Below are 24,989 nucleotides of genomic sequence, written 5' to 3'. Positions count from 1 at the left end.
CATTTGACAATATAAAAAAGTCTCTGCAGAGTACAGTGGGAGAAATGTCTGTACCCTGTGTGGCTACGAATATATCTCTTCGATGTTTATACAAATTTCCCCATATGCTTAATATACCTTCACTTCCCCATGCCCCTCTGGCTTTCATATTCTAAATCAGGTAAGGAAACCATGGTCAAAGGGCTACTTTTCTCATTGATGTTGCAAGCACCTGCATTGCATATTCCTGAAAGTGTTTACTAGCAACTCAGAGCTTCATTCATTAAACCTAGTCTAAAAGCAATACGAAAAACAAAAGGGAGTAGAAAAAGAGGAAGGCCAAAGAAGAGATGGATTGATTCCATAAAGGAAGCCACAGACCTGAACTTACAAGATCTGAACAGGGTGGTTTATGACAGATGCTATTGGAGGTCACTGATTCATAGGGTCGCCATAAGTCGTAATCGACCTGAAGACATATAACAGCAACAACAAAAGCAATACAGGAATACCCCGAATAACAGACACTTGTTTAACAGACACTCGCTATAACAGACATTCTCCAACTCCACCATACCCCACTTAACATACGCGTGCTTTGCAATAACAGGCACTTAATGGCATGATGCTGCTGCCATCTAGTGGCGATTGCAGTGCAGTACATGCATAGATAATTGCTTCACTTTAAGTACATTTTTCACTTTACATACACGCTCCGGTCCCATTGCGTATGTTAATGCAGGGTATTCCTGTACGTGATGTTTTATGTTAAAGGCTGCTATCAGGATGGAAGAATGTGATGAACTCCTGAAGAGCACCCAGGTTTGGCTTGAAAACACCAACCGCCTGCTCACAGAGGAAACTAAAACTGACTCTGCAAAAGCTTTGAATAAGCATGCCAATGCACTCCAAGTAAGTGAATGTCCAGATTTGCTAAGCAAGGAGCCCAGGTTACAAAATCTTGTGCAGGGTGCTCCTCAACTGCAATTTATTACGGACTTGGTGCTGCTCATGCATGCAGGTTTTGCACAGCATCCTTACAACATCGTTCTAACCAACATGCCATGCCGTACTTCCCCCCCAATTTATTTATTTATTTGTTTATTGTACTTATATACCGCCCCATAGCCGAAGCTCTCTGGGTGGTTTAAAGGTAAAGGTAAAGGTGTCCCTGCACTTGTAGTGTGAGTCGTTTCCGACTCTTAGGGTGCCGTCTTGCGACGTTTACTAGGCAGACCGTATATAAGGGGTGGGATTGCCAGTTCCTTCCCTGGCCTTTCTTTACCCCCCAGCGTATGCCGGGTACTCATTTTACCGACCACGGATGGATGGAAGGCTGAGTGGACCTCGACCCCTTTTACCGGAGATTCGACTTCCTCCTTCCGTTGGAATCGAACTCCGGCCGTGAGCAGAGCTTCAGCTGCGTTACCGCCGCTTACCACTCTGCGCCATGGAACTAAAAACATTAAAACAAATATACAAATTTAAAAACACATCTTTTAAAAACAATTTAAAACACAATTAAAAAATTTAAAACAATTTAAAGCACATGCTAAAATGCTATTTATTTATTATTTATTCCCAAGATGGAAGAATCTGTCTGTTTCAGTTCTCTTAGTTTCTTATTTTTCCAATCTTAAACTTAGTTCTCCACCTTTCTGCAGCAATTTGTTTTTTAAAAAAAAATCATGAAAATTCTTCAGCATTTTAGCACTTATTTCTCCTAATAAACACATTTTTGTAGGCGGTTTTCACTAATGTACACATTTTTGGAAGCAATTTCCCCAGTATAATGCATTATTGTATGTTACTTTTGCTAATATATTCATTTTTATGAACATTGTTTGGATGGAGAACTGCACTGCAAAATTTGGATACGTGCGAATTTTGAAGGATGGTATATTTTGGTTCTCATGTTGTTTTGGAATATGCGAATTTGATAGATTCGCCTTTAAATGCAAACTGAATCAAATTTTTCCCCCATCCATTCACACACCCAGTTTATGGATTCATTATTTCCACAGAAAATTGGTGGAGTTAAAAAACACACACATGGAAACAGTGAGTCTGGATTAAACAGACACGGAGGGGGAAATATGGAATGGCATTTTGATGAGGATGATGTTGTATGTACATTGAATAAAACTTGCTTACTTGTGCATATCGAGCTCACAATAAATTGCCATGTGAAAGCGCCCTCAGCCTTAAAGTATATGCCTTCTGCTCATGTTGATCTGAAAAGATTTGCAGATGGGAGCTTTTATTCTAAGGGTAATTGTTGCCACGTGGAATGGGGTGGTTTTTATGGGGATCATTCCTAGGGAGGGAAGGATTGGACCTCCACTCCCAATACACTACAGTACCCATGAAAATTGGAGTCCCCTGTGCTCAGTATTTATTTTTAAAACCTGCCAATGATGCTGCACCATACAGATTTAACGTAACCCGCATTTAGGCCTTAAAAGACATCTGGGGGATTCAGGGATTACACGGTTATTTTACTTGAATAATAAAGTGCATCTTCATGTATTTTCGTTTTCTCTTCCATTCTCTCACCTGTTAATTTTTTTGCCCCCGCTCCCAGATGGCATTTGAAGATGCAGAACAAAAGCAAAGCATTCTTAGTTCTATTTATCCAGAGTTGGAGGAGTTCTCCACTTTGATTGAAACTGACAGCATGGTGCAGAAGCTGAATGAAGTAAATGAGCAAGTGAAAGACTTGCAACTAAAGATAATGGGAATTCTTCCACACATCCAGCGCTTGGCCGATGTAAGTGTGGGCTGTCTAGAGACAGTGTGGCTCCTTTTTGTTTTTGGAGGTTATAGGTATACTCTTTTTGACGATGATGGTTTAGCACCATTAATGCACACAATGCTTTACAAACCACAAGAGGACAGGTCTCTTCCTCAAGGAGCTTTCAGTCTAAAATCCACCACAGGAGAGACGGCAAAGGAAGGAGAGAGAAATGGAGTCGGGTAGAGTGGAAAGAACATGCAGTCATTCCCTTACACATACTTAGGCTTAGTTACAGCATGTAGTCATTCTTGTTGTGAATCATGGGGGTGAGGGAGAGGAAAACCCCCACATACAATCAAACAAATAACCCTACAGACTCAATTATGAACAACAAATAAGGCACAGGCTCAACTCTCAGGCAGTATGTTCCAGGAGCAATAGGGACTAGAAACATCTGTGTTCCTTTTGATAAGCCACTCAACTCCAGAGAGAAAGTCGAAATAGTTCCAGATACCAATGTAGTTAGCCACTGGGCCAACAGCCAGACTGATGGGCCTTATCAATATGATTCCATAAACATCTGTCATGCCCCCGTTAGACATCTTTTCTCCTAAAACTAAAACAAGTATTTTGTGAGAGAACCAGAGGTGTTGGATCAAGACCGTAGTGCATGACTTACTGAAGGCTGGGCAAGCAAAATGGATACGTCCAACTGGTTGATAGATATGATGCTCATGGGATGTGTCACTTTTTAAAGATGAGAAAAGTTGTCCTTTCTGTCCTACCTGCACATGTTCTGATTTTTAATAGGCTTTGGTGGGTAATCCACAAATAATGTGTTTCTAAAAATGTAGGAGGTGGAAGCTATTGAATCTGAAGTGAAAACCATGGAGAAGAATGTGGACAAAATTAAGACTATCTTGGCCCCTTCAGAAGACATGCTTGATTTTTCTCCTAAGGAGCATATTAAACATGGCCAGGTGAGTTAGCTCATGAAAAAGTGACTAAGGCAATTGATACAGGACCATACGAAGCTGCCTTATACCAAGTTAGATTATTTGCCCATCTAGTCCAATAGTGCCCGCTCTTACTGGCAGCAGCTTTCTTGGTTCAATGGGAGAGGTCTTTCCCATCACCTGCTGCCTGGGCCTTCAGAAGGTGCTAGGTTCAATCCCTGGGGCACCCAGTTAAAGAGATGCCATGGATTGAATCTGGGACCTCTTGCATGCAAAGGCATGTTCCCTCACTACATTATATATTTATAGTTTTAAAAATAGCATTATTCTTATTATAATAGCATTATAATAGGCGCCATCTCTGTTATCTTTTTGGTGCCTTTTGAAGACTTTCCTCTTTCAACAAGCCTTTTAAGTTGAGACCTATCCCAGTCTGTGTCTGTGTTAGAATTGCTTTTTAATATTTTTTAAACCTTTTTTTTAAATCAATATGTTTTTGACCCTTTTTTAAAGATGTCTTTAAAGCTTTTTTAAAAAAATGTTTTTAAAGTTGTTTTGTTTTAATGTATTTTAAGATCTGTTTTTATGATGTTTTAATGTGTTTTGGTGCTTTTGTTTGCCGCCCTGGGAGGAAGGGTGGGATATAAATCAAATACTAAATAAATAAATTATTCAAGAGGCCTCTTGGTAATTTTCAAAGTTTTCTCCCATTTGTTTTTTAAAAAATTACTTGTATCTCTCTTTTTTAATAGTATGCATTTCTCTTTATAGTGCCTACTATAATATTATCTGAGATTGTGTATGTTAAACTATGGAATTCGCTCCCAGAAGCGGCAGTGATGGACACTAACTTGGATAGCTTTAAAAGAGGATGAGACAAATTAATGGAGGATAAGGCTATCAGTGGCTACTAGCCAGAATGGCTATGCTCTACTTCAACAGTTGGAGGCATATGCTTCCAAATAGAAGTTACTAGAAACTGCAAGAGGAGAGGGTGCTCTTGCACTCAGGTCCTGCTTGTGGGCTTCCCACAAGCATTTTGGTTGGCCACTGTGAGAACAGGTTGCTGGATTAGATGGGCCACTGGCCTGATCCAGCAGGCTCATCTTATGCTATGTGAAATGCTTTGAACATCCTGAGTATTATTATATATTTCCTCCCCCTCCTCTTTCGAATTTCATACAGTTATATTGATCCTGTATCTTACCTTTTTAGGTTATACTGGCTCACATCAGTCCAATGCAGAAGACAATTGCTGGAATCCAGTCCTATAAAGAGAACTTGAGGTTACCAGGCATGAGAATGCAACCCCTCTCCGTCTTCCAAAGATCAAAACAACTTTTGAAAGAGCTGAAGACCTTAGAAAGAATTACCAAGGAACAGAACGCACTGCTCGAGGTAAACGATTGGAATCTTCAATGAAACATCCTGCCATGTTAAGTCATTTCTTGGTGGCTGGACAAGAATTTGACCATGGGTGGACAAGCCACCTGGCTGTCTGCTTTTGCATAAACCACTGGAAGTACCTAGGTTTTTGTTAGTTAACTTCCGAGGCTGCCTAATAATTGGCACAGCAATCCAAATCCCTGCTGCACCGAGCTGCGAGGAGGGCTTGGATTGGGCAGAGGTTGTCCAGGCTTGTTGGCCTCCTGCGAGCCATTGCCTGCAGGATTTCACCAGTGTCACTCTGCTGGGACGGAGCCCCTCTTTCCACCCACCGAATGTGCAGACAGGTGGATGTGTTGCCAGCAGAAAGCCCCAGAATGGGGCTGTACAGAGATAAGGAGGAGCAGGGCTGAGCTGCCCTGGGATCCAGTTGCATCTCTACAGTGATGCCCCATTTGTGGAATGCCCCCTCGTAGGGCAGCGACTAGCACCTGCATTGGATTCCTTTCCACTTTAGGTCAAAACTTATTTATTTGCCCAGGCATTTTAAGCTTTTAAGCTGATTATTGTTCCTTCTCTTCTGCTTGTTTTTAGCTGCCTCTGCTTTATTTATTTTATTTTATTTATTAATATTTACTTAGACCATTTATATACCGCTTATATTTAAATAAAACTCTAAGCGGTGTACAACAAGTCGAAACATCTTAAAACAGCACCTACAAAAAATACAATTAACAATGCAATCAATAAAATATAATTAACAAAACATCCTCTTTAGTATCAACATAATATAAACACTGCATATAAAATTAAGTACAAGAAATGCAAGGGAAAAATCGTAATATACATAATAGACTAAACAGAATATTCCCTAAGTTTCAAGGAAAAAAAACAAGTTAAAACAAGCTTATTTTTAAACATAATAGATTAAACAAATCAGCTCATTTCTTAATCACAGTATAATAAAAAGCAAAACAATTAAAACAGCCACCCCATCCTTCCAGGGTAGCAAACAACAAGTGATAAAACACAAAAAAATATTGAAAACATATGTTTAAAAAAAAAATCTTTAAAACGAAACATCTTAGAAACATCTTTAAAAACTGTTCCAACACAGATAGTCTGGGATAAAGGTCTGTACTTAAAAGGCTTGTTGAAAGAGGAAGGTCTTCAGTAGCTGCTGAAAAGACAACAGAATAGCTAACTTTGGTCAAGCTGGAATGGGTCACCAGAGAGAATTCTGGGAGCCCATGATTACCTAGGACTCTCTACTGGGGGAGATCCGCAGCTTAGTGTCAGACAGGCAATTTGCAAACGGCAGGGGGATGTAACTGATCCCTAGCTGTTGTTCCCTATCAGCTTCCTGGGATTAGAAGTGTTGTAGATCAGAACCCCTGGGTGATGATGTCTAGCTCCCTTATCTTCAAAGTCTTCAAAGGAGTAGACCCCTGCAGGGGCGGGATATGACTATTTGCTTTCCCCCCTCCTTGTTGATGATTAAACCCCATAAAAAAGGAAGGATAAACTTCCAAGGGAGTTCCCATTTTTCCATCTACTCGACTTGCCTGAAGTGCAACAGAGAAAACCTTTTTGGGGAACCAGGCTGATCTGTGTAAGTATAGGACCTAGCTTAGTAAGTTCTTTATTTTACCTCTTTGTTTGTATTGAACTTCTCCCCTTTTGTCATGCCAATGTGCCTCGTGTAACCCATCTGGGGGTGATAGCTTTAAGGAATCAAACTATTGTTCTCTTTGTATATACCATGCTGTTTACCTTTAAATAAACTATCCTTTTATAAACGGTGTGTATTGGATTGGAACTAAGGATTTTAAATCTAGTCCTTTGACTGCTGAACGCTACTGTTACTGTTAATTGACAAGGGTTAATCCCTTGGAATTCACATTGGGCTCTGAGGTCCCTTCCCTCAGAGAAGGAAACCCAGAGGAAGGGTGGTGGCAGTACTATCATGAGTAATTACTCCAGAAAGAGGGAGAGTTTTGCCTGAGAAGTAGAGACCCAGCAGAATTGGGACTGTTCTTGGAAGCAAAGATCCCCCCTTGGAGAATTAAGGACAAGGGACCCCAAGGGGACAAGTCTTTCACAGCGCCTGTCTGATATTTAAGGAGAGGGGATTCCAAAGAGTAGGTGCCACAACTTTTAAAGGTCCGCTTCCTGTGTTGTGCAGAATGGACCTCCTGATGAGGCGGTATCTGCAGGAGACCCTCACCTGCAGAGGTCAGCAATCAGCTGAGTATATAAGGGGTGAGACGATCTTTCAAGTATCCTGGTCCCAAGCTGCATAGGGCTTTATACACCAAAACCAGCACCTTGAACTTAGCCCTGTACTAATGGACACTGATTCATGGCTAATTTTGCTTTGTGATATTGTTTTCATAGAATAGTAGAGTTGGGAAGGGGCCTATAAGTCCATGGAGTCCAACCCCCTGCTCAGTGCAGGAATCCAACTTAAAACATACGTGACAGGTGACTGTCCAGCTGATTATCATTCCTATTGTTTTAGAGTTTTATTCACTGTATGGTTTAGGCAGGATTAATTTTATTTCATTCCTTTTTATGCACTGCCTCAATAACTGTTAGGTGAAGGGCAGGTTATAAATATTTTTAAATAAATAAATACAGATATGTGAAACCTGTCCCGGTAGTTGTCCCTGTAGTTCTGATGATATATCCACCCTCCTCATACAGACATCACGCGTTCAGGACATTTATCTACAAAAGCTGTTGTGCAGTTTCACAGTGAAGATTCAAATCAGTGTGGTATATTGTGTATATTTTAGAATCTACAGCTGGCTTAACCCATTACACTTCCCATTCAGAAGCACAGGCACTAAGTAGTATAATGCAGATATAAATCATTGTTGCACATTACACACACACACACACACATTCCGCTTAAAAGAGCATCATCTGGATAATAAGTCACTGCATTTTCTTTTTTTCATTGATTCAACCATAATAACGTGCTGCCTGTTTGGGTTACTTCTCTGCAGTAGCGAACGTCATAGATAATGTGAATAAATACTATCCTTCATAATTTTATGAGCAAATGCAGACACTTAACACTGAAGCGCTTCCATCCATTGAAAGGCCTTAGGGGGTCACTGTCTCTCAGAGTAGACACTCCTGGACTAAATGGACCAACAACCTGATTTGTTATAAAGCAGCTTCACTTGTTTATCCAACAGAAACTAAGGCTTTTCCAAGTCGTTTTTGTTTTCTTAATGTTCTGTGTCATCTCCTAGCTGCACATAGGTGCAAGGACAGTGTTGTTTTGGTAAAAAAAAAAGTTAGGTGCCAATACTCCTGTCTTGATAAAATACAGTGGTGAGCACCGTCACGAAAAGAGCCCTGTGTAGGCTGCAAGGTGTTCATATTTGATGGTTTATGAGGGTGCTGGGTCATGTGTTCCACTGCCCACTTTAAAACAACTAATCACCATTACTGTTTTATAGCCAATTGTGAAAGAGTTGGATGAAAGCGAGCAAGAACTAGACTTCCTGAAGCAGTTTCAATTCCTGAAGGGTGACTTGGATGAATTGTCTACGGAAATCCCATGGCCTGCTCAGGCTGCCTCCTACCCAGAGGTGAGATTTACATTCCCCACTCCCCAGTCTGTAACAGTTGCCTGAGGTGCCCTAAGCTCCCATCAGTCTGAGCCAGCATGGCCAGTGGTCAGGGATAATGGGAGCCCAACAACATCTGGTTTCCTACCCTTGCATCATTTCACTTCTGATGTGTTCTGGTGTATTCAGTAGCTCTTTCAGAGCCCCCTCCCTTGTGTGTTCGCCACATAAATTAACTGGAACCACCCAGAGTGCTAATTGCTTTAGCATTTCTCTGGCCTGCCAGAAGTTAATTGCATTTCAGATGCAAAACTGTAAACAAAGCAAAGGGCGGTTCCAGAAGAGGTGAACATTTCCTAATCCAAGGAATCAGCTGCAGAGAAGACAGTGTAGAGACAAGTAGAAAAGATGACAGAATGATACTTAGCCATTTTCTTTTGAAGTTTAGGAGACTGGAATAGATAGTTGATCCCAAATGCATCAACAGCTGCTAAAATAAAAACATGGAGAGTGTGGAAGTCTCTAAATTAACAAATGATTTGTTAGCTGAAACAGTTAAATGTGTTAAAAGTTAAATCTTGTTAGAATTTGGGAAGGTTGACAAAGGAATGAACAGGCTGCGTCTGTGCTGGAATTGCTTTTTAAGATGTCTTTAAAGTTGTTTTTTAAAGATGTTTTTAAGATGTTTTAAAGTGCTTTTAGTGTTTGTTTGTTTTGCCTCCCTGAGCTCCTTCTGGGAGGAACAGCAGGATATAAATTTAGTAAATAAATAAAAACAAACATTTTCAATTAAAATTGACTATCATACTAAGTAAATGTTCCATAAGAACTCAGTTGGACTTAACATCAGGGTATGCAAAATTTGAATTCCAGTGAACATCCTATCATATAAACTAATATTAAACCCAGTTCTCTGAACTTGGATCCTTACGTAAGCACCACCCACAAACCAGACAGAAGCACTAGCAGGCTTAGAAAGAAATCTGAGATTTTCAGAAATCCATTTTTTTGGGGGGGGACCCCTAAGAAATGCAGGAGGAAGGATGCAAAAAGAGTTCAATGAGAATGGAGCATGTTCAGTGGTCACAGAATGCTGACCACATGTTGGGGTGGGATTAAAACTGGGTGTGTTAGGGAAGAATGGAATGGAATAATCTGAAAGAGGGTCTAGGTGGCTGGCTGGCATCCTGAACGCTCCAAGCTTCAACATTTTGTTGTACATCCCGCTTGTATGTGATATTTTAGACCAGTGATTCGGTCAAAATGACAGTTCTATAATTGTCTTTCTTCACGTGCATGGATATTGCACTAGTAACGTTGGGCTCATCTCTCTCACACACAAACACGCAGTACTCTGAGTGCCAGTTCAGTGGGATCCCATCCGTCCAGGGCATTGCAGCTGGGAAAGTGCTGGTCAGATGGGAAAGGCCCATGTCAGCAGCCCTGCTGCGCACACAGTGGCACCATTCATGCACTTATTGCAGCCATTTGGAATCATCCCACGGGGACCTCCTTCCTCTTCACTTAAGGTGTGTAAGTGTCTGAAGGAGAGCCATTAAGCAAGAAATTGAGAATCAAATGCAACAGCATGATAGAGGGGGACATGAGTGTTTAAAACTATGCAGGTGGGAAAGCCAGGAGATTATTAGATCACGCAAACATGCTAACGTCTTTTGTTCTCCAAATTAAATTAACTTTAGTAACAGTGATGCGTTCACCTATGGAAATATATAAACTAATATAAAGCCCTAATTAAAGTGCATAATTGCCAGGTTGTTAGGTTGGTTCCTGCCTACAGACAAATAATCTGTTGGGTGAGAGCACAAGGAGAGAGGAGGAGATTGCAAAAGATGCTTGGGATGTTCTCGGCTTTTTGTGTAAAAATTGCACATCCCTTATTTACTTAATTCCCAGTTTTGCTCCACTTGAGATAGGAATTTTTTAAAAAAAGTCTTCCAGAATTTTAGAAAGTGATATTATATTGGTTGACATGTTGAGATTTGTAATGTGACTGAGCTACATTCTGGCTGTCATGGGAGGAGCTCCTGTCCTGTTACCCTCCAGGAGTTCCACTCCTCCAACCCTAACAGGCCCAGTTAGCATCCAGAGTGGTGTTTGTTATTGAACCTCCACATTCATTGGCAAGCCATGGCTGGTTGTACACGCATCTGGAAAGTTCTTGTTTTCATGCTGAGCCCTTTGCTCTGGCTTTCAGCAGCAGTGGGACATTGTTTCACTGCAAGAAAGAGAACCAACGAGAACCATGCAGATCATGCCCCAGTAAGATGTCATAAAACTATTGGTGATTTCCTTTCTCTTTTGTGCCCACACTCTCGTGAAAAATGTCACATCTTGAGCATCTTTGTTCCTTAGGGCAAGGAGATGGAAGAGATAAAGCGGCGAATTGCTCTCCTGTGTCAGAGGAAGGAGGACATTCTAATGACTGTGAAGAATTCCTTGATGGAGCTTCACCAGCGGCTGGAGCAGCCTGAAGCGGAAGATGAAATTTTGGAATCCCCAGAGCTAGAAAAAAGCGAAGCCAGTGTTGACTGGCAGGTAAGTGGAGCAGGAGGTCCCTTCAATTTGTTTCATAGAAATATATTAATTTATTTATTATTACATTTATATCCCATCTTTCCTCCAAGGAGCTCAAGGTGGCGTACATACATGTTTCTCTCCCTCATGATTTTATCCTCACAGCAACCCTGTGAGGTAGATTGGGCTGGGAGAGACAGTGACTGGCCCCAGGTCACCCAGTATGGATTATGGCCGAGCTGAGATTTGAACCCTGGTCTCCCAGGTCCCAGTCTGACACTTTACAACCACTACACCACACTGGCTTTCATATAATTACATATAGTCAGAGTTAGGAGGAAGCTCCTTTAGATCATTCTTATTTGGGACTGGAACCATTTGTTACCGGAATCTCAGGGCTACCGCCAAAAATGGCATCCCTGTGTTGACTTTATCCCCAGTCCTTCATGATGTGTGGCAGCAGTCAATGCTTTGTGCATTCCCCTCCCTCAGCTCCATATTATTGGCTGCAGATATGGGGAAATGTGTGATGTCATGCACTGTTATGATCAGGGAAGAACACAACACAAGGTGATTATGGTTATTAAATTTATTACCTGCCCTTCACCAATAGGTCCCAGGGCAGGTTGCAACAGTTTAAAATTTAATATTAAAACAAATTGCAATCACAGGAATAGGGTGTGTCCTGAAAACGTGCATCTCAGGTGTCAAAGGGTAAAGAGGTCCTTCTTCAGCATTCATCGAAAACAGTACAGTAGAGTTGCCCGACACACCTCTGTGGGGAGGGTGTGGGTTTTGGTGATAAAGACTAAGAAGAGCCCTGCTGGATCAAGCCAATGGCCCACCTAATCCTGCATCCTGTTTTCACAATGACCAACCAGATGCCCCAATGGGAAGCCCATAAGCAGGGCCTGGCTGCAAGAGCACCCTTCCCCACTTGTGATTCCCAGCAACTGGTATTCAGAGGCATACTGGAGGTCGAACATGGCCAACCTGCCTAGTTATATGGTAATATGCAGTTCCGTTCCTTGACACTCCGGAAAATAGAGAGAGATGGGGAAAATTCAGTACTGGGCTTGCAGCACTGACTGACAGCGTCTTTAAAACATTTTTATTTATTTATTTATTACATTTGTACATTTATTTATTTATTACATTTGTACAGTCTGCGTCTGTGTTAGAATTGCTTTTTATATGTCTTTTAATATCTTTAACCCTTTTTTTTAAAGATGTTTTTAAAGTTTTTTTTAAAACGTTTTTAACGTTGTTTTGTTTTAATGTATTTTAAGGTCTTTTTATGATGTTTTAAAGTGTTTTTAGTGTTTTTGTTTGCCGCCCTGGGCTCCTGCTGGAAGGAAGGGTGGGGTATAAATAAAATAAATAAATAAATAATAAATAAATTTGTATACTGCCCCATAGCCGAAGCTCTCTGGGCAGTTTACAACTATTAAAACATAAAAACAAATATACAAATTTAAAAACACATATTTAAAAAGCAATTTAAAAACACATGCTAAAATGCCTGGGAAAAGAGTTTTCCAGTTTACTGAAGACAGATAACAAAGTTTGTGAAATCAGAAAGAAACAAAAGGCTTATTATACCCCTTGCAATTAAGAAGTTGTTAGCAAGGGATGTTATCCTAAGGCAACAGTCACTTCTTCTACTACAAGGTGAGACAGCCTGCTTTTCAGCCATGCTCCCTTTGATCGTCATGGGTCATTCAAAGTTCACTCTGATTCTCTGTGGAACCCTCCCTGCTAGAAAGAACAGTATTGGTTTCTTATCTCATCTGACATGGCAGGGCTGGTTAGCAGAAGTCTTTCACTTCACCTCAGCCTCTCATTAACCCTTGGAAATTGAAATTATATATTTATTACAAAATTTATACCCCAATTTTCACCGCATCTGGGTCTAAAAGTGCCTTCCAAAATAAAAACATACAATATGAAATATTTAAAACATACATTAAACATCAGAGATGAAACCATCAAGGATTAAGATTAGCTCAAGGGTTTTTCTCCTAAGAGAACTGATAGTTCCACAACCATTGGGTATGGATATAGCCAATGTTTAGCATATTTTATTTAAGCCCTGTTAACTTCAGTGAGAGAAGAGATTCATGGTTAAATTTTGTTGAAATCAGTGGGATTTGAAAGGGCTTTAAATGGTGGGCTCAATTTACCGAGATTAATTGGGGTTTAACAGTCATGAGAAACTGACTGGACATTGAACTCTGAGGAGGACAGAGTGAAAAATCCTTTTTGCAATTTCAAATAACTGAGCTGTATGTCTCTGTCTGTATCGTAGCGAAAAAAGCGAGGATCATTGTCTCTTCTACCTTCCTTGGTTGAAGAAGCTGAGGACAACTCATTCCACAGTGAAGTAACTATATTTTATCTATTTATTACATTATGTCCCACCTTTTCTCCAAGGAGTTCCAGGTGGAATACATGGTTCTCCTCCCTTTCCTTTTTATCCTCACAACAATCGTGCGAGGTGAGTTAGGCTGAGAGAGACAGTGATTGGGTCAAGGTCACCCAGTGAGCTTTGTGGCTTAGTGTGGATTTGAATCCCGGTCTCCCAGGTCCCAGTCTGGGACTCTAACCACTACACCATGCTGGATATTGCAGAATTTGTGGGACTCATTCTTCAGAAATTCCTTGCAGAGCTTGGTAGAAAATTCTTCACAATGTATCTGAGCATCCATTTGAGTTATGGCAGGAGATGCTAAGTTGTACTAAATACCCCTGGAGATGAGCGACATGGTTAGATTCCTCTGACATCCTTCCTAGAAGGCAGATTTTGGTGCCACCATTATTACATCATCATATAGGGCAGGACCTAAAAGGGTAGCTTTTTGCAAAAGCTTTCACGAGCAACAGAGAGTGCTGCCTCTTTTGGCAACTTTTTGGGGAGAGGTGTGTGTCTGTGAAAGGACATGGAGTGACAAAAACGTTGTAGTTTTGGGCAGTTTGGCGTGGGGCAGGGCAATTCTTCTGAAGGATGTAGAAGTGTTTGCCCATGTAGAGTGAGGACAAAGCTGATCCAAGAAGGCTGTGTTTGGACTATCGTGTTTTGGCTTAAGCCAGCATATGAATGAGCCTTGTGTGTGTGCAGCCCCTGCATTTTTCCCTTTATGCAAAGAAGGAAACTAATTAAGAAGTCTTCCATTAGCCATAGTTTCCTGCTTCATCCAAACTGGAGAACTGTGGTTAGTAGCTTTGGAACAAGCCAGGATATTCCACCAGCTTCAAAATATTGCTAAATACCCTGGCCTGTTCTGAAGCCGTTGGACATTGTTTCCAGGTTGGGATGAAACGGGAAACTATAGTTAATGGAAGACTGTCTGATTCAATTGTGGCTTGAGTAAAAGAGCTACGTCTGTAGCCAAAAGGCTCATTCATATCTCAAACATGAGCAGTAGGTATAAAGTCCAGAACTACTCAGAGCTTGGAGATGAGCATAGACGAAATGTGCAAAGGAGACCAGAAGGAATCAGGTGCTGCTAAGGCAGAAGTAGTGACTCCTGGCCATGGGCCACCACCTTGCTGAAGCTAAACAAGCCTGAGCCTAGTCAGTGCCTGGATGAGTGACTGCCTGGGAACCGCATGTACGCTGCCTTGTGTTCCTTGATGGAAGAAAGGTGGGAAATAAAGTTGAAATAAAATAAAACATCCCAGGAAGAAATACACAGAGGGTGCAGAAGGCATGGACAACATGAAGCTATCAGATCATGCTCTGTGTTGCTGTAATATTTCTCCTCACTTCAGATCACAGACTGAGCCAGGGGTCATTAGTTTTGCCCAGAGATCACTGCTTCGGAGTACTTGATTGTTTTGATGCCAACTTTACAGTTTGGCTCCTAAATATATAAATCAAGCATTAGGAGATGGCTACACTTTTGAAGCATTCGTAATATAAAGAGGTGAGGGAGCCTCCAGTCTGGGGGCAAAATGCAGACTTCAATTTCTGGGTGGAGAATGGAGACATGTGGGGTGGCAAAGTAGAGATGGCTGGATTTCGCATGGCTGGAATGTAACCTCCTATACACAAAGCTAAGAGTCACATCCAGTGCTCTTCCCAATTTTGCCCAGGCTCCACCCTTTATTGGCACATGGTCCCCGAAGGTTGCCCACAAGGGTATGCTGCCCCTGGACTGCAAAAGGCCCCCTGCCCCTGATTTATAGTAACAAAAGTTGCCATAGCTCAGGGGGAAGGACGACAGCTCAGTGGCAGAGCATCTGCCTTGCATGTAGAAAGTCCCAGGCTCAATCCCCAGCATCTCTAGGTAGGTCTGGAAAAAGGTTCCTGTTGGAAACTCTGGAGAGCTGCTGCCAGTCAGTGTAGACACTACTGAGCTAGTGGGACCAGTGGTCTGATTCAGTACAAGGCAGCTTCCTATGTTCGTATGCCATGAAAAAAAAAAAGCATTTCCCTGACTCTGCTTTTTTTTTTGTAGGAAGTGGATGCCAATGAGCCAAAGCCTGTGTGTGAGAAAGCTGACCAGTGGTTAACTTCTTTGCCTCTGCAGAAAGCAGGAAGTGATGAGGCTCTTGGCAATCAGGCTGGGGTAGGTATACTATTAAATGTTATCAGACTGTTACCACCAAATTGCTACTGAAAATATAATTATTAGATGACGCAATATAATTATTAGATGACGCATTAGCAAATTAAATTGAAAAGAAGCAAATATGTTACCCAACTTGAAGGCAGCCTGTATTGTGCAGTGCAGGAAGAATCGCAGGATTAGAGCCACCTTCCCCTACCTGGTGCCCTCCAGATGTTTTGGGCTACAGCTCCCATCCTTCCTGCTCATGGGCCATGCTGGCTGGGGCTGATGGGAGCTAAAGTCAAAAACATCTGGCGGGCATCAGGTTGGAGAAGGTTGAACTAGAGAGCACCTATACAATAATTAAGTGTATCTAAATTCAGACCCTCCATGCAACAACCTTGTTGTTATGTGCCTTCAAGTCAATTATGACTTATGGTGAACCTATGAATCAGCGACCTCCAGTAGCATCTGTTATAAACCACCCTGTTCAAATCTTGTAAGTTCAGGTCTGTGGCTTCCTTTATGGAATTGATCCATCTCTTGTTTGGCCTTCCTCTTTTTCTACTCCCTTCTGTTTTTCCAAGCATTGTTGTCTTTTCTAGTGAATCCTGTCTTCTCATGATGTGTCCAATGTATGATAGCTTCAGTTTCATCATTTTAGCTTCTAGTGATAGTTCTGGTTTAATTTTTTCTAACACCCAATTATTTGTCTTTTTCGCGGTCCAAGGTATGCTCAAAGCTCCAACACCACATTTCAAATGAGTTGATTTTTCTCTTACCTGCTTCTTTCACTATCCAACTTTCACATCCATACCTAGAGATCGGGAACACCATGGTCTGAATGATCCTGACTTTGGTGTTCAGTGAGACATCTTTGCATTGGAAGACCTTTTCTAGTTCTCTCACAGCTGCCCTACCCAGTCCAGCCTTCTTCTGATTTCTTGACAATAGTCTCCATTTTGGTTAATGACTGTGCCGACGTATTGATAATCCTTGACAAGTTCAATGTCCTCATTCATTAATCTATATTTGTAGGTTAGGGGGGGAAAGACAAGTAAGGGGGAACATGATACAGGTTTAGAGGGTGGAAAAAGTGGATAGATTTCTCTCTCTCCATGTTTCATGAAACTGAATGGTTGGAGATTCAGAACAGACAAAAGTCATTTTTCACACAACATGTAGTTAACTTAGGGAATCTGCTGTCACAAGATAGGACGATTGCCACTAGCTCAGTTGGTTTTAAAAGAAGATTAGTCAACTATATGGAGGATAAGGCTGGCTGTCGCTACAAGTGACAGTATGGCAGCTCTATGCTGCCTCCAGCATCAGAGTCTACAGAGCACTAAAGCTGCCATCCTGTACCCACTTACCTGGGAGTAAGCCCTGCTGAGTTTACTGATATTCCTGAGTAGACATGTGTAGGGTTGTGCTGTGAATGTAAGTTGCTGGAAAACAACCGTGTGGGAGGGTTATTGCCCTCATGTTAGGGGTGGAAGGGAAATTAGATCTTGTTTGCATTTTAATGAGAAACTATGTAATTCGCATTTCTCAAATCAGTATGTAAACTGAAACACAGCCATCCTTTGAAATTCGCTCTTCTCCAGATTTTGCAATGTAGTTGTCCAATCATACAATATGTACAGAATGCATATATTAGGATAAAAATTCATGAAAGTGAAAACATCATACAAAAGGCATTGTATTAGGAACCATTGCCTGCAAAACTGTGTATATTAGTAATAAATGCATATAAAATATGTTTATTAGGATAAATTCACTTGAAAATGCTGACAAATCTTCATGAGGATTTTTTTTAAAAGCCTACTTTGGAAACATGGAGAATTGAATTTCACTGGAAAAATGAGAAACTCAGAGAACTGAATTGACAAACTCATCCAGCCGTAACTCATTTCCTGCTTGCCGGCTTCACATAGGCACCTGACCTGCTATCCTGGATTAGACAGGCCTTTGTTCTGATCAACAGGGCTCTTCTTCTGATGGTTTTATGTTTACAATAAGGCACTCTGCATCATGTCATACACTTGGGAGACCTGGTCCTCCTGCAGCTCTAAGATCTGTGTGAAAGGAAGAATCTTGGCAGATGCAAGTTGATTTAGAGTTGGGAAAGGTTCAGAAGAGGGCAACCAGAATGATCAAGGGGGTGGAGCGACTTCCTTACGAGGAAAGGTTGCAGCATTTGGGGCTTTTTAGTTTAGAGAAAAGGCGGGTCAGAGGAGACATGATAGAAGTGTATAAAATTATGCATGGCATTGAGAAAGTGGATAGACAAAAGTTCTTCTCCCTCTCTCATAATACTAGAACTCGTGGACATTCAAAGAAGCTGAATGTTGGAAGATTCAGGACAGACAAAAGGAAGTACTTCTTTACTCAGCGCATAGTTAAACTATGGAATTTGCTCCCACAAGATGCAGTAATGGCCACTAGCTTGGATGTCTTTAAAAGAAGATTAGACAAATTCATGGAGGACAGGGCTATCAATGGCTACTAGCCGTGATGGCTGTGCTCTGCCACCCTAGTCAGAGGCAGCATGCTTCTGAAAACCAGTTGCCGGAAGCCTCAGGAGGGGAGAGTGTCCTTGCACTCGGGTCCTGCTTGCAGGCTTCCCCCAGGCACCTGGTTGGCCACTGTGAGAACAGGATGCTGGACTAGATGGGCCACTGGCCTGATCCAGCGGGCTCGTCTTATGTTCTTATGAAGAAGTGAGAGAAGCTGCACCTATAGAAATTCCCACCCACCTGCCTGCCCCATCCCACTTTGGCTTGAAAAAGAAATTGAAGAGCTTTAGTCTGCATTTCTAGGGGACAAACTAGGAGCCATAGAATTCGTTGTTTCTCCCCATCTGAGGGCAAACAGAGACGTCTGTCATCAGAGATCCAGTCTTCTGTGCCAACTCCATTAGGCTATGGAAAGGTCCACAGCTAGTACCCTTGTGATGCAGGAGGTCAAAGTCAGGGAGGGCAAAAAGGCGCCCTGCTGAAGGCATGTCAGGAGAGGCTGTCAGTTCAGAGCCCTCCCTTTCTCCTTCCCCTCCCTCATTCTGGGTTGCTTGTAACTTTACCCCCCCCCTCTTTCCCTTTGTTTAGCACTTGTTCCTCTATGAAAAGATTATGGTGGCCAGAAAGATGTTCCTAATCAAAAACCGAAAAGAGATTGCATATAAAAATGCATAGTCCTAGGAGCCCTTTTCCATATTAGGTGTAAGCTCAAAGGATTTATTATTATTATTATAATACATTTATTTATACCCCGCCTTTCAGCCAAAGGCCCTCAAGGCAGCTTACAAAGAAAAATACACAAGTATAAAAACACATCAATGAAAGCAATACAATTTACAAAAATTAAACTAAATAAATAACATTATTAAGAAAAAAAATGCCCAGGAAAGAAACTCGGAATAAATTACATACATCCACCGCTGCCCTAGTGGCTGGATTGCATGCTACCCTACCCTGCAGGGCATGCATTGCTATTTGATTCCCAACATCAGTCTTTTCAGACAGAAAAAATACAGTCAGGAAGGAGTTAGAAAAAACCAACAATAAAAACAATTTTAAAATCCCCTGCTATCCTGCACAGCCTACAGCAATACAATGTCTTGGGTTTTGGAGGAGCAAAAAAGACAGTGGCTGATGACATGGGGATGGGAGGATTTACACGCACAGGCCCAAACAACCAATGCCTTATTTGTTATATCATTCTACGTTTGTTTACAACTTTTGTTATCCTTGTTCCTTCTTTGTCTAAAGCATTTTTATCCTGTTCTTCAGTAGAAAAAAAACTCCCAGAGCAGCTTACAGAGATCATTAATAAGATCTAATCTAAAAGTCATGATACAAAAGGAACAGGGATTAGGAGAGAAGAGGAAAAAATAAACTCAGACAGTAGTGACAAGGTTCTTTCAACTCATAGCTGGAATGCAACTTGTTTGAGGAGAGGAAGAGCCAAAAGTTGCTGGCCCTGTTTCCCTTCTCTCCCTTGCTGCTGCTTGGTGGATGACAGTTAAGGGAGGGGGAAGCCTGATGGAACTTATTTTACTCATGTCACTTACTGTCTCCCTTACTGTAAGATCTTTGGGGCAAGGACATGTCTTTTTTCCCCTTTCTGTTTCTCTGTAAAGGTGTATATGCAGTGGTTGATGCATCTGTTAGGAATCTGCGCACAAAGGCAACATGATCCATGTACACTTGGCCTAGCTAAAGGTGTGCCCACATGGAAATGTTGCAGGAGAATAATAATGTGAAAAAAGGGAACTTGGTAGCCGAACAAACACTCTCAATGATCTGACTTGGTATAAAGCAGTTTCCTATATTCCTGTGCCTCACAGAAGGTCTCAGGGCACTTCCAGACAACTTGTTTACTGAGCATTTGTCCTGATTTGTTTGCAAGGAGATTAGCAGATATTGGCTATTTCATGAGCATTCATTCTGATTTGTTTGTGGGGAGGTTGGATGACATTGTGTGGAAGCAAGTGTTAAATCCCACACTTTTCACTGCATTTTTCATGTCACTTTCCTTATCGCAAAAAGTCTGTTCTTTTGGGAAAGCGGGTTTGTTGTGCTGGACCTCCTAATCAACACTAAACGTGCAACCTGAATTTGCCGGTATGTGATTGAATCCCACCCCAAAATAGCGACAACCTAGAAGTTTGTGAAGAAGACCGTAGCTCAGTGGTAGAGCATCTGCCTTGCGTGCAGAAGATTTCAGATTTCATCCCTGGCATTTCCAGGTAGGGCTGGGAGAGACTTTCTTCCTGAAGCCCTGGAGAGCTGCTGCCGGTCAGTGTAGGCAATATTGAGATAGATGGACCAATGGTCTGACTCAGTGTAAGGCAGCTTCCTACTTTCTCCAGGGAGAAGGGTTGTAGCTCAGCGGCAGAGCATCTGCCTTGCATACGGAAGGTCCCAGCTCTGGGAATCTACTCTGACTTGCCTAATTAATGTTATTATTATTATTATAAATTTATTTATACCCCGCCTTTCGGCCAAAGGCCCTCAAGGCGGCTTACAAAGAAAAATAAACACAAGTATAAAAATACATCAAGGAAAGCAATACAATTTACAAAAATTAAACTAAATAACAAATAACATTATTAAAAAAAATGTCCAGGGAAAAAACTCAGAATAAATTACATACATCCACTGCTGCCCTGCTAAGACGGGTACGGGTTTCCCCGGGCATGACATCTTCAGCCAGGTGGGAGGAATAGGAACAGGAACCTGTGGCACTCCGCATGTTGCCAGACTACATCTCCTATCATTCCTGACCATTGGCCATGCTGGTTGGGGCTAATGGGAGTTGGTGGCCCCTCAGACGTTGTTGGTTTCCGATTCCCCACTCCTGCCTTTATGACTCCATTCTGTAATGACTCTTGTTTCCTTTTGTGAATTTAATTTCAGCGTGTGTTGCAGGAGACACCCACTTTAATTCATATGATGGTACCTGGAGATAGGACTGTTGAGATGATCCGCAGAGTGTATGTGCTTATGCCCAAGCAGGTGTTTCCTTTATGACCGGTGGCACTTGGTCGTATCTGTAGCACAGTGTGGTCCTGCAGCCTGCCGTTGCATGTTGGCACGCTGCTAATTCTGTGCAGTGAGAAATGCATTAGCAACAAATACATATGTTTAGAAGAAATCCTAGCAAAGATGAATGAGCAGGGAATAGCAATAGACATGTATTAATAATAAATTAGTTTTAAGAACTCAGTCTTATCTCTATGAATGTAGAGATGAAGAGCTTCATTTTTTTCTTTCATTCATTCAGAGTTTTTAAAAGCTCTTTTCCCCCCTAAACAATATGTTTTTAACCCTTTTTATTTAAGATGTTTTTGAAGCTTTTTTAAAGAATGTTTTTAAAGTTGTTTTGTTTTAATGTATTTTAAGGTCTGTTTTTATGACGTTTTAAAGTGTTTTAGTGCTTTCGTTTGCCGCCCTGGGCTCCTGCTGGGAGAAAGGGCAGGAAATAAATCAAATAATAAATAAATAAATAAAAGCTCTTTAATCTGCGAGGGTGATGTTCCTGCAGATGATGTTGGACTACAACTCCCATCATCCCTGACCATTTGTCACGCTGGCTGAGGCTGGCTGAGGCTCTTGAAGAAATTAATCCTATCTCTGTGGCTGTACAGTTGAAATCCTCTGTTCCTTACTTTGATTGCTTTTTATTTAGGCCCAAATTCTAGCCTGAATTCTACTTAACCTCTAAAGCAAAACTTGTAGAGATTACACTGTGGCATGCAAACCAGCTTTGAAGTGAAGTGCCTAGAATCTGAACTTACACCCACCAGGAAAAACACACACACACATGCATACTTCTCTGTATGTCCCACTGAGACAGCCACTTAATGAATTATGAGTCAGCCGACTTCCTGTGTGAGCTCAGGTAGGCTTACCTGTGTCAGTGCAAACTGGCTGCTAGGAAACCTGTTGCACCCGATCACGTGGTGCCTCAGCTGGCTGTTGGACTTGCTTTTTCTTTCTTTTTCCCTCCCCTCCACTAATCCACCTGGCTCATGCTGCGCTCTCAAGCACAAGTTAACCGCTTCTGGGCTTCTAGGTCTTTCCGTGTTTGAATCTTCTCTTTCCTTTCGGGGCAAAGCTTCCTCCTGCCCAGTCACAAACACTGCCGGGTGCTTATGGAGAAGCCTGGGAGATTCCAAGGAAGCTCTGGACACCGGTAGGCCTGCCCCTGAGCCTGCTCACCTCCTCCATGTGTGCCAGGCACAGATTGCTGAGCTGGAACGGTGGCTAGACCAAGCCCAACAGTCCCTGGGATTGGGACCCCACCGGACCCGTCAAATGCAACAGACAGTAGAGCAGTATCTAGCTGCTTGCCAGGTAAGTTGAGCTGAGCTGGCCAAAGTTCACTGCTCCCGTGTCTCGTAAGCCAATCACCTTCCCCTCTCCTTCTTAGCGTGCCTGCTTAATAGATACCGTCCTTGCTGCTTTGGATTCCTTTCTGTGACGCTGCTACAGTAAACATCCACCAGCCGGATTCAGTTTATAGGGGGCATGGCCAGGGGTCATTTTCCTCATGTTCTTGACTGTATGAGATGTTACCTGGCAAATACAGGATTCCCAACCCCAGCTTTGCCACCAGAAATGAATGCAAGGGCAGGGACAGACCAGGAGAGAAAACAGCAGCCAGGCATATATAATATGAGTGTTTTCCAACCCTCTCGCTGGCCAAGCCTTAACACCACCACCACCAGGCTCTGATCTTAGGAAGCAGCCCGGATCAAAGGGAAACTGTCTCCCTGCAGTGAAGAAAGACTGGGGGATGTTTTTCCCCTGCAAATGCCTCCTGCCCATTTCTGTTCACGTTAGTTGGTAAGCATGGCATGGGAAATGAGGGGCAGCTGATGAAATGCCGTTGTGCCGTGACCTAGAGGAAAGGGGCACTAAGGCCATACTGGTGGGTTTGTTTTGTAGAACTGGAGGCAAAGGCGGCAAGGTCAGTGTCTTGCAGGCATAGTGCTGCTGAGCAACCAGCAGGACACTGCATGTTCAGCGTTCTTTGGTCTGATCAGATGCTGCACCCCAGCGTGGTGGTGGTGCTCCCTGCCTCTAGTGTTGCCTTGTGACACCTGCTGGAATTCATTATCTGGAGAAACCCAACTTTTCATTGTAAACCGCTGCCACCAAGTTTCTAGTCCTTATTGCTGTGAAGACGGGTCTTTAAACTGCACGGATGGCGCCTAATGCAATCTCCAACACCCAGCAGGATTTCTAGGGATCTGCAGCAGGACTACCATGCCCCACATATCTCATTGCACCTCCCAACGATTAAGAAGAACAGAATAATTTGTGCAGACATCTTTAGCTTGCATCATTTATGCAAGTTGCAGCGTTCAGTTTGTTTGGGCATAGAATTTAGACTGGGGGGGGATTTTTCTTCTTCCTCTTCCAATGCACAGTACAGAACGCACAGCTCTGCTTATGCCATTATTGATTATGTACCATGAGTTTCTTACATTTCAGATGTACAAATCAAGCTCGCATGACAAGTGAAATGTCCAAAATGAAACCCAACTTGATGTGACCTATCAACTAAAAGTAATTAGAAAGTACGAAATGTTCCACAGAAAAAACAATTTTGAAAAAAAATGAGCACATACCATAATGAGTCTCCACCATTGTAAGGCTGCCAAAAGAGACACAGAGTTGTTTCTGCGGTGTTTCTGGAATGGGCTTAGGCTTCACTGAGCTTCTAGAGATGTGCTGCTGTGTCATGGATCATGTGCTTCCCTGGCCAAGCTGGTTGGATGACAGGATCTGCTTTCCTCTCTGTCCTGCATTTTTGAGAATGTTGTGTAATGATATAAGCTTACACTGCTACAGTCTTCTCTCACACACACTTTCCCATCTTAGGCTTTAGCTAAACGCTATAGCCCAGGTGTGGAGAACCTTTGGCCCTCCAGATGTTGCTGCACTGCAACTCCCATCAGCCCCAGCAAGCATGGCCAATCGCTGGGAATGATGGGAGTTGTAGTCCAGCAACATCTGGAGGGGCCACAGGCTCCCCACATCTGCTCTAGCCAGAATTCTGCTGCCAAAATAGTTAATTTCTCATTCTTCACCCCACGTGATGCTCCTCTTCCAATCTTTTCACTGGCCTTCTCTCCCTTCTTTTCCCCCTGAAGCTCATGGACTTTGCCTTCCAAGTCCACATCTTTCTGCCCTTCTCTCTGTCTGTGACCTTTGCTTCTCTGATTCGTTCTCAGCCTCCTGCTCCTGTAAAGGTCCTTTGCTTCCCCCTCATTCTCTATTCCTTCTGATCTTAAGAACATAAGAAGAGCCTGCTGGATCAGGCCAGTGGCCCATCTAGTCCAGCATCCTGTTCTCACAGTGGCCAACCAGGTGCCTGGGGGAAGCCCGCAAGCAGGACCCGAGTGCAAGAACACTCTCCCCTCCTGAGGCTTCCGGCAACTGGTTTTCAGAAGCATGCTGCCTCTGACTAGGGTGGCAGAGCACAGCCATCACGGCTAGTAGCCATTGATAGCCCTGTCCTCCATGAATTTGTCTAATCTTCTTTTAAAGCCATCCAAGCTGGTGGCCATTACTGCATCTTGTGGGAGCAAATTCCATAGTTTAACTATGCGCTGAGTAAAGAAGTACTTCCTTTTGTCTGTCCTGAATCTTCCAACATTCAGCTTCTTTGAATGTCCACGAGTTCTAGTATTATGAGAGAGGGAGAAGAACTTTTGTCTATCCACTTTCTCAATGCCATGCATAAT

General features: G+C 42.4%; 1 protein-coding gene across 5 annotated transcripts in view; it reads left to right on the top strand.

The window, feature by feature from the left end:
* The window catches only part of SYNE2 (spectrin repeat containing nuclear envelope protein 2), a 373,624-nt gene that overhangs the window by 184,562 nt on the left and 164,073 nt on the right, over positions 1 to 24,989 (top strand). For all 5 annotated transcript variants that reach the window (XM_061612375.1, XM_061612372.1, XM_061612374.1 and 2 more), the window contains 8 exons: positions 754 to 891; positions 2,564 to 2,749; positions 3,571 to 3,696; positions 4,888 to 5,070; positions 8,532 to 8,663; positions 11,016 to 11,198; positions 13,486 to 13,560; positions 15,638 to 15,748. In XM_061612375.1, coding sequence (XP_061468359.1) covers positions 754 to 891; positions 2,564 to 2,749; positions 3,571 to 3,696; positions 4,888 to 5,070; positions 8,532 to 8,663; positions 11,016 to 11,198; positions 13,486 to 13,560; positions 15,638 to 15,748 — 1,134 coding nt within the window. The remainder of the gene's footprint in view (positions 1 to 753; positions 892 to 2,563; positions 2,750 to 3,570; positions 3,697 to 4,887; positions 5,071 to 8,531; positions 8,664 to 11,015; positions 11,199 to 13,485; positions 13,561 to 15,637; positions 15,749 to 24,989) is intronic.

The sequence above is a fragment of the Rhineura floridana genome, chromosome 2, assembly GCF_030035675.1.
Source record: "Rhineura floridana isolate rRhiFlo1 chromosome 2, rRhiFlo1.hap2, whole genome shotgun sequence".
Taxonomy (NCBI): domain Eukaryota; kingdom Metazoa; phylum Chordata; class Lepidosauria; order Squamata; family Rhineuridae; genus Rhineura; species Rhineura floridana.
Note: the sequence above shows the minus strand (reverse complement) of the source record. Positions and strands in the feature narration are given on the sequence as shown.